Source organism: Micromesistius poutassou (genome assembly GCF_964030765.1).
Source record: "Micromesistius poutassou genome assembly, chromosome: 15".
NCBI lineage: Eukaryota > Metazoa > Chordata > Actinopteri > Gadiformes > Gadidae > Micromesistius > Micromesistius poutassou.
Window position 1 is genome coordinate 15,822,562 of NC_140285.1, and position 10,725 is coordinate 15,833,286.

The 10,725-nt window shown below is 44.1% G+C and overlaps 1 protein-coding gene across 1 annotated transcript in view; it reads left to right on the forward strand.

Annotated features, from left to right (window-relative positions):
* LOC311360156 (chemokine-like protein TAFA-2) overlaps positions 1-9,513 on the forward strand; it is a gene marked incomplete at both ends in the record, with an annotated part of 27,023 nt that extends 17,510 nt beyond the window's left edge. Inside the window, 3 exons of the mRNA XM_084480252.1 lie at positions 741-890; positions 8,749-8,873; positions 9,457-9,513. Coding sequence (XP_084336378.1) covers positions 741-890; positions 8,749-8,873; positions 9,457-9,513 — 332 coding nt within the window. The remainder of the gene's footprint in view (positions 1-740; positions 891-8,748; positions 8,874-9,456) is intronic.
* Between the last annotated feature and the right edge of the window lie 1,212 nt (positions 9,514-10,725).

Below are 10,725 nucleotides of genomic sequence, written 5' to 3' on the forward strand. Positions count from 1 at the left end.
GAAATTAACATTTATTTTGAAAAGAAAATCAAAAATCTGATTCCAATCTGAACGTATACATGCACGATTAAAGCGACCATCAATCGAATAATCTAGGAGTCATAATCCGACTATGAAAAACCCGATTTGATTTATGTCCTACTAAGGTGTATTACATGCATCTTAAAAATCCAATCATAGTTGGACTAATCCAATAATTCAGTTTTCTCGGTTTTCTAGTGTTTTTAATGGACATTGACAGTTTGTCCGTATAGATTGGCATTGTTCTTCCCTGTTGCTCTACACGTTAAATAACAAAATAAGATTGTTTGGGAATAAGTTGTTTCTTTCCATCGTTTGGTTAGACCTAATTCATTATTTTATCGCATGGACAATGTAACTCGCTTACTCTGCTGAATACGTCAGAATATTGTCTCTCCTCTCATCCTCTCTGTCTCTCTATCCATCTCACTCTGTCTCTCTCTGTCTAACTCTGTCGCTCTCTGTCCTACTCTGTCTCTCTCCTTGTCCCCCTCTTTCTCTCCCTTTGTCTCTCTCTCTCTCTCTCTCTCTCACTCCGTCTCTGTCTCACTTTGACTCTCCCCTGTTCTCCCTCTGTCTCTCTCTCTGTCTCACACTGCCTCTCTATCTTAATCTGTCTCTCTCACTATCTCTCTCTCTGTGTCTCTCTCTCTCTCTCTCTCTGTCTCACACTGTCTCTTTCTCTGTCTCACCTCGTCTCTGTCTCTGTGTCCCTGCAGTCCATGTCAAGGCAGGGACGTGTGAGGTCATCGCCGCCCATCGCTGCTGCAACAAGAACAAGATCGAGGAGCGGTCCCAGACCGTCAAGTGCTCCTGCTTCCCGGGGCAGGTGGCCGGCACCACCAGGGCCATGCCCTCCTGCGTCGACGGTACATCTGCCTGCTCTTCAGCTCTGTGTCTGGATACATGTGTCCCTGGATACATGTGTCCCTAGATACATGTGTCCCTAGATACATGTGTCCCTGGATACATGTGGATACATGTGTCCCTGGATACATGTGTCCCTTGATACATGTGTCCCTGGATACATGTGTCCCTGGATACATGTGTCCCTAGATACATGTGTCCCTAGATACATGTGTCCCTGGATACATGTGGATATATGTGTCCCTGGATACATGTGTCCCTGGATACATGTGTCCCTGGATACATGTGTCTCTGGTTACATGTGTCCCTAGATACATGTGTCCCTTGATACATGTCCATGGATACATGTGCATTTATACATGTGGTTCTAGATACATGTGTCCCTGGATACATGTGCATTCATACATGTGGTTCTAGATACATGTGTCCCTTGATACATGTCCCTGGATACATGTGCATTTATACATGTGGTTCTAGATACATGTGTCCCTGGATATATGTGTCTCTGGATACATGTGTCCCTGGATACATGTGTCCCTGGATACATGTGTCCCTTGATACATGTGTCCCTTGATACATGTGTCCCTTGATACATGTGTCTCTGGATACATGTGTCCCTTGATACATGTGTCCCTTGATACATGTGTCTCTGGATACATGTGTCCCTGGATACATGTGTCCCTTGATACATGTGTCTCTGGATACATGTATCTCTGGATACATGTGTCTCTGGATACATGTGTCCCTGGATACATGTGTCTCTTTGGATGCATGTGGATTTATACATGTGGTTCTAGATATATGTGTCTCTGGATACATGTCACTCCGGTGTCTCTGGATATATATTTGTTTCTTGATATATTTGTACCAGGATATCCGTTTGTGTGTATGCACTCTGTATTTGTATTCACTTTATAATGGGTGTGGTACAAAACAAGGCATAATTGTTTTTTTCTATGATATAAACTTGATTTAATAATATAGATATTCATATTATAATACAAAAAAAACCCTTTGTGAAACAACAGTGGAGTCATCGTTGGAGGAAGAATAGAATCATGGTTAGGATGCTGGGCTCCCAGCTGGTTCTGGGTTTGATCCCCAATGTGCAGCATACCTGTTGGCATCCATGAGCATTCCTGACTTCTATCTGCTCCTTGTATCTCCTCCCTGTATCTCCTCCCTGTATCTCCTCCCTGTATCTCCTCCCTGTATCTCATACCTGTATCTCCTCCCTGTATCTCCTACCAGTATCTCCTACCTGTATCTCCTCCCTGTATCTCCTCCCTGTATCTCCTACCTGTATCTCCTCCCTGTATCTCCTCCCTGTATCTCCTCCCTGTATCTCCTACCTGTATCTCCTACCTGTATCTCCTCCTTGTATCTCCTACCTGTATCTCCTCCCTGTATCTCCTCCTTGTATCTCCTACCTGTATCTCCTCCCTGTATCTCCTCCCTGTATCTCCTCCCTGTATCTCCTCCCTGTATCTCCTCCCTGTATCTCCTCCTTGTATCTCCTACCTGTATCTCCTCCCTGTATCTCCTCCCTGTATCTCCTCCCTGTATCTCCTACCTGTATCTCCTCCCTGTATCTCCTACCTGTATCTCCTACCTGTATCTCCTCCTTGTATCTCCTACCTGTATCTCCTCCCTGTATCTCCTCCTTGTATCTCCTCCCTGTATCTGCATTCACTGGAAGCTGGGAAAAATGTCAATGTTGAGGCTCTGTTTTAAGCCCTTTTGGCACCAGAAGAAAGTTTCTACATGTTTGCAAGGATAAGGTGAATCGAGGTGACAGAAGTGAAAACAGGAATTATTTTCCAACGCTTGTCTTCTCAAACAAAGGAAACGGGGGAAGCTGGTTCGTTAACACTTCCTCGCCCTCAGCCGTCGGCCGGGGGCGCCGCTGAAGGCACCCCAAAGGGAAATAAATTGAAACATGAAAAAGCAACTCGAAAGAAAACCTCTTTCTAGGATTTCTGGTATTGCAAAGGCTTGCCAAGGAGATAGGGATGGCAATATTGAACAAGATCCATCAATCCAAGAAGTCTGTTGAAAACAGACTTGGAATACCGTTGGAATACCGTTGACAACGTAGCCATTGGGCTATTCCATGTCACAGATTCACGCAGGAACAGGTAGAGGTGAGCCATCAGGTTCGAGGATACCTACAGGTATACTGCAGACATTAGACATGTAGACATGTCAGCGGCCCCCTCTAACACACCTGTCTACAGGTTATTATACATGCTAGGAAAGCATGAATAATAGATCATATGACAATAGTAAGACGGACGTTTACGCCTTCTGTTTCCATCAACTTATAAAAATCATAACTACGGGAAGTTGAGGGTTTACAAGGTTAAATTATAGTTTTTCATCAAAGTCACCGATTATTATTCAACATTCAATGTTGAAAATTCAATATTCACTATTCACTATTCACTATTCAATATTCAATATTGCTTTGGCAGGCTCAGTGCACTGAGTGCTAAATAGAGGCATTTCAGACAAGCGACTCAACTGAATAAATTCATAATGAACAATAACAGTAAAGACGATGATGCTGTTAAGTGCCATTGTGCTTTATCACCCGTTCTTTATCCCCCCCCCCCCCTCCCCCGCCCATCAAGTGCTTCATCAAGGACTGAAAAGCAGATAGACAAATTAAAATATCAATGAACACTGACACTCGCAGACCAGTAGAAAAACGCCAGCTTAACGCAGCATGGTGCTGCTCGTCTGAAATCCACCAGTCAAACTATGTTACATACCCCGGATGGATTCACATAACCTGATAACCGGCCCTTTTATGCATACTTATGTGGGAGTAGCATGCATGGCACTGATTGAAAAGTTGCATACACACTGTATCGGGGCCAGATGCTTTCACAATAATCTTCTTTATTTCACTTTAGTGCTGACAATTATATTTTAAGCTACAAAATGTACCCGTATGCCTGGAAAATCCCCTCTGGATCTCCTCGTCACACCGCAGCCCCGCTGCCGCCTGCGGAGAGGCAGCGTGTCGCTTGATTACATCACTCACTGAAGCCTTGGCCTCCTTTCTCATTCTAATTTCCCCCAGATTAGTCTGTTTATGGCAGAATCGCTGCTTCTTCTGGCGTCGTAGACACTTTTCCTTATAATAATGTTGTGTATTCATCCATTTTCCGTTATCTATTAGTTTAGAGACGGAACCGCATAGTTCACAGAACCCTGCGCAGACGAGGCACACTACGGCCTGTTTGGGGATTTAGCGGACGTTGTTATCTCGGGAAGGGTGGATCGAGATACATCATCAAGAAGCAAGAGTAAGGACTCTTATAAGCAGGCTGTGGCGATGGAGGATCCATCTCAGTACCTTTTGGCTGGGAGAGGAATAGATCACACCACCCACTCTACGTCTGACACTCAGCAGCACAGTCTCACTCCGAGAACGCCAAATTCCGACTAGTGGCAACCGGCACTTTAGCGTCAGTCACTGACGGGAAAAGTACCCTTCGGCGGCGTCTGCAGACGGAGAGGGGGTTCAATTCACTACAATGTCATGCCATCCCCGGCGGACATACTTTATAATAACATGGTTGCTATGACGGTTGCTATGGACGCTGAAACCAGCAGCTCCCGTGCCGTTTAAATCATGGCTGTAAATGTTTGTGTTTGCTGATTATGTTATTTTATGTAACCGTGTAATGATGTTCTCTTATTAACGTGAAACCAGGAAGTTTTGACGAGTTTTCAGTGAGACTGTGTTGATTCTCGCCCACCCATCTTTTATTTAATAAACCATTTTCCAGCAGCCCATTCACTCCCGTATTAACCCGACTACGGCTCTAATAGACGTTGTGAGCATTTTTCCTAGTTATTTTGTTACGTGAAAATGGCAGACATACTTTTTATCCTGGGTGGAAAATATGATATTATAGTATAGTTATGCCATTGAAAGTGTTTATGTAAACATTTTTTGTGAGAAATGTGCATTTTACTTTCATAATCTTCTCTTTCATAAGCTTGGTAAATGTGCAGGATGTTTGGTTTGAAAGTTAGGACGAAGAATATTTCAGGTCTCGACAGAAATATAATAACATGGTTGCTATGACGGTTGCTATGGACGCTGAAACCAGCAGCTTGCACGGCGTTTAAATCATGGCTATAAAACCATTGTCTTTGCTGATTATGTTATTTCATGTAACTGTGTAATGATGTTCTCTTATTTAACATGTTCTCTTATTTTCCTGTAGAGCTGGAGCCCCCAAGTTGATAATCACATGTGTCCTTTGAGACCCTCTTTGATATAAAAGAGATCCCGGGTCTATAGCTTACTGCTTGTCCTCGCCTCAGCCACCTATTGCATCACTTCCTTTAGGGCTTCGGCCTCCTAATGAATCACTTTAGTATATTTGAATGCCCTCTTTCATTTATATGACACCACCACCACTGGGACGTGGCAACAATTCTCAATATCCATATTGGGAGGGGGGGGGGTGCTTGTGGACAGTACGGGTACACTAGACATAAATAGGAAGCACACTCAGGAGGAGGAATGACCTCTCACACATGATAACTTAATAAATTGTTTCAAATAACATGCCTCGTTAAATCAATGAGCTTGATGTTTTGCTTTCACGAATAGCTTATAGGCTGTGTCACTACAAAATCTGTCCATGCGCATCTCTCAGGGTGACGTGACTAGCCACCAGACAGGGATTTAAAAAAAAAGTCTAAACTGCGGAAAATAGAAAGATATTCAAAGGTGAATTTTGAAGGACACCTTAGAATATCTGTTGTCTATTTCCTAACCAGCGGACCCTAGTTTATGACAGAAACAAAACAATTGACGGCAGCTCAGTTGCCGCACTTAACGTCGTTAATGTGGTTTGGAGCAGAGCTATGAATGAATGTTATGTTACAATGAATGTTTATGTTTGAACTCATGAAGTCGTTTGCAACGTGAACGGTGTGTACATTAATGTTCCTCATCACAGTGTCCCGCTCCTATCACAGGAACCTAGAATCAATATGTTTGGGATATTGTGCATATAATGCGTACATGTATTAAATGCAGGATATATGCGTGGATGTTACAGAAAATGAAATAATGGCCAGGTCGTGTAGTTGATGGCAACCACCATAGCGCCATGGAATCCTACGCAGCCTCCCCCATATTCTGTCTAAAATAATCTCCTGATTGAAATGCATTGGTTTAATATTGAATTAATTAAATATTAAAAAAATATATATATATATATAAATAAATATACAATTATTTAATCAGAATATTATAAGTAGACCTATGTAGCTTATCATTATAACAAGATCTGTATCTGACCATTGACCATTGACATACATATTTATATATGTATTTATTTATTATATACAGAGACCACCAGACCTCCTCAACAAAAATGGTACATTAACACGCTCTATTAAATCCCAAGAAAGAAGACGCCATACCTGCTCGAAAAATGTATTAACGTTTTTTTTTTAAGTTGTTAAATAAGAGAACACCGTTAGGCCTACACGGTTACATAAAATAACATAACAAGCAAAGACAATGGTTTTATAGCTATGATTTAAACGGCATGTGAGCTACTGGGTTCAGCGTCCATAGCAACCATGTCTTCCTAATAACTATCCAATAGGAAAGATGCTCACAACGTCTATTAGAGCCGTAGTCGGGTTAATACAGGAGTGAATGGGCTGCTGGAGCACCCGCTCTGAACGTCAAACATCGCCGGGGATGGCATTACATTGTAGTGAATTGAACCCCCTCTCCGACTGCAGACGACGCCGAAGGGTACTTTTCCCGTCAGTAGCCGCGTTTACATGGACACTTCTGTTCCGAATAGAAGTGGAAGAACAGCTCAATCGGAATAAAAAATGATCATATATACGCCTCAATCGGAATACAATTCTCTGATCGGAATACAATTCTATGCGGAATAGAAGAGGTGGTGTAGTGTATTGGTGTATACAGGTGTAGTGACATGTATACACTTATTCCGATTGGTTTGGGGTGGGTGTGGGTAACTTAGAGAGATGGCATCAGCAGCTGCAGTAGTTCGCAATTGGTCCGTCTGTACTTTTATGCAACCTGAACTTTCACTGTCAAGGAAAATGGCTTTTTTGCCTGATTCACGTCTGTGTATCACTCACTGCAAGTAGTCCGGTAACTTATCAAACCCAGCGGATTCGGTTGCTTAGCGACGTCAACGTCTTTGGCGGACTATTTCTCTGCTGATCAACACTACGAATGGTAACAAATAAATTATCAAAAGACACACCGTGTGAAGTTATTTTTTCGTTTCGGCAAGTAGCCGTGTAATAATGTATTAATTAATAATTTCCCGCATATAGGCTGCAACATGGATAAACCGCAAGCCTTTCATTTATGTATTTAAAAAAGCAGAATAAGCCGCACCCATATAGGCCACACAAGTTTCAAATGCGCTAATTATGTAATGAATGACCCTTCAGCCAAGTGATCACTGCAAATCGATGTTAAACTTGAACTTGCTTTCCCCCCCTTTAAGACCAACTAGGTCTACTGCTAAGTTGGCACGCATTATTTTTGTGCAGCAGCTATGGACCTGTCTTTCTTTAGGCCTAGGCTACTGTCTCCGAGTGCGTGTCGCTGTTTAAAACCTGACGAGGTGTTCACCAATGAGCTAGTTTACCATAATAAGACTGCCATACGAATCTGGAAAAAATTAATGAAGACAGCGAGGATGCAGGGAGTTCAGCAAGGCTACAGCTGAAGTTCAAGGTAAATAGGTGCTGATATATTTTAAACGTCAGCATTAGAGGAATTGACGTGTTCCCCGATGGACAAATTTAACGCACAACTGTGTGTTTATGCTGAGACTGCTTTGCTTTTGTCTACCTGTCTGTGCGCCGTGCGGGCTTTGCGCACCGTCAAGGGAAAGAGGCGGTGGTTGAAAAATAATATTTCGACCGCTTATTAAGTTCACTCGTTGCTTATAATGGTTTATTCGTTTCCCAGTATTTCATTAATTTAGAAGACAGTTTTGTTAATTTTTTTTTGTTGTTTGGTGAAACACAACACTGCCAATGTGGCAGTTCCATGCGCAACGGGGATTTATAAAGGTTACTGTACAATGGCGGAGAATGCGTCAGGAGCTGAATCATCACTACGGTAGAGCTAAGAAGTTTCTACGAGCACTTCAGACCAACCTTACCAACAAACGATACAAACAAAACCAACAAAATACATAAAAATGCCAAATAGTGATAACACTATTCGTCCATTAAGTCGCCGCCGGTCCAGATGTGTCAGGTGTGCGCGAGAGACAGAACGTTTGCTTACCACTTTTGGAAATGCCATGTATACAGTACGTTCGGATCGCATGACAGGAATAGATCTATTCCGATTAGAAATCTATTCGGAACAGAAGTGTCCATGTAAACGCGGCTAGTGACTGACGCTAAAGTGCCATTGCCACTAGTCGGAATTTGACGTTCTCGGAGTGAGACTGTGTTGCTCTCAGTGGTGTGTAATTGTTTTGTTTTCTCCTTGTTTCGATTTTTGGCTGTTTTTCATGTCCTTTGAATTCCACTATGAGGTAACAACCCTTAGTATTTGAACGAGTTCATGAATACATTACATTAGTCTTCACACACTCAGTTCAGATGCAGGCACTGCAGTAGGCTGGTCAGGTGGCCATTTTAGATGAAGGTCAACCTCTCAGAATGTCCTAAAATGTGATCTGAAAAACATGTACAGTGTCCTTACAAGGAGTTTTATGGTCATTGTAACCATTAAACACACACACACACACACACACACACACCGTAACTTTTTAACCTGAACCTCTCTCTCTCTCTCTCTCTCTCCAGCCTCCATCGTAGCCCAGAAGTGGTGGTGTCAGATGCAGCCGTGCATGGAGGGAGAGGAGTGCAAGGTCCTCCCCGACCTCACCGGCTGGAGCTGCAGTACGGGCAACAAAGTCAAGACCACCAAGGTTGGCGTGAACGCAGACACACAGACACAGACACACAGACACACACACACACACACACACACAGACTCACACACACACACGCACGCACACGTACACGTACACACACGCACGCACGCACTCAAGCACGTACGCACAGACACGCACACAAACACACAATGACGGTTTCTTCCTCTCCCTGACTCTTTCAACTGTATTTGTGGCCCACACACCCCAATTACACACGTACTTAGCCACAGATACGCTCACAGGCCCACTTCTGGGTGACCCACTTCCTCTTCATCGTATGTTTTCTGCTCCCTCTCCTCATCTGCTCCGTATCCAACCCTTCCCTTTCTCTCTCGGTCTCCGATCTCTCTCACTCCACCGCTCCCTCTCTCTCCCCCCACCATGCACACTGGGGCGGGATGCGGCGCGTCTTCCGGCAGAAACAATGCAAACATAGGCAGGAAAAAATAATAACCAACCTCCCACACACATCCCCTACTCCCCAAAACACAAACACACACATGCATGGAGACACGCCGCGGCCCAGAACGCGGTGCCCGCCCAGCGCCCCTCAGCGCCTCCTGCCCTGCTTGCCTAGATCTCTCTGGCACCGTATCTGACAACCGCCGCCGCAGCAGATGCACCGGAGCACTGATTGTCCCACCGCGTGTTTGTTTAAAGCAAGCTTAATCCCTGACACGACAAGACGTGCGTGTCCATGTGTGTTCGGTGTGTGTGCATGTCTGTGAATGCTTTTGCACGTTTTTTCGAGCGTGTCTGTTTGTTCTTGGGATGTATGTATGTATATATCGGCTTCTTTGTACTTGTTATTCTGCATGTGTGTGCTGCGTGTGTGTGCGTGTGTGTGTGTGTGTGTGTATGTGTGCTCACTCGTTCTACTTATCCTCCATCTTTGTTTGATTCTCTTCACACTGAACCTGAACCTTAGCAGCCACTTAGCTGTCTGTCAGGGAGAGAGAGAAGAGAGAGAGAGAGAGAGAGAGAGAGAGAGAGAGAGAGAGAGAGATGGAGAGAGAGAAAGAGATAGAGAGAGAGAAAGAGATAGAGCGGGAGCGAGGATAGCCCAGGACTCACCTCATTCGCTGTGTCTCTAACCCTCATCTTTGGCTCTCGATTATTCATGTCTGGATGAGTGTTGTTTTGTGCCTGAATAATGGATGGCAGGTGTGGACCGAGGAGGAGGAGCTCCTTGGGAACCAGAGGATGAGAGACAGAGAAGCGTTCTGCCCTGCTCTCTCGCCCTCCCTCACATTCGCTTCCGCTTACATGCTCTCGCATACGTTGCGCTGATTAACAACTTCCTGTGTACCTGTCACCTGTCGCAAAGTTGAAGGGGCCTCCTCATGTCCCCATGGCAACGCGGGTCGCCGTGCGCCACTACATCAGCGTGTCTCAGTCTAGGACAGCCAATTACAGGTGGGACAGGACACTTCAGAGGGCAGAGAGAGCGAGAGATGGACAGAGACAGAGAGAGAGAGAGAGAGAGAGAGAGAGAGAGAGAGAGAGAGAGAGAGAGAGAGAGAGAGAGATGGACAGAGACAGAGAGGGAGAGAGGAGAAAGACACATGTAAGGGAGGGAAAGGATCTATCTTCCTGAATCATAAATGGCAGGATTAATGGGCTGGCAGAATTACAGAATTATTAAATGTGAGACTTTTTGAAAATACATTTTAATTATTTCACATGGATTTGAAGAATTGGGCTTTTAATCTTGTGATGGGCTGATTCCAGCACAACGAAAGAGAAAGAATATGTTTTCAGACAACCTGTTATAGCATTGATTCTCTTTGCTTTGAGAGGAGCACAAATATTTGCTGTCTCTCATGTCCAGGTCTTTGAGCCACGA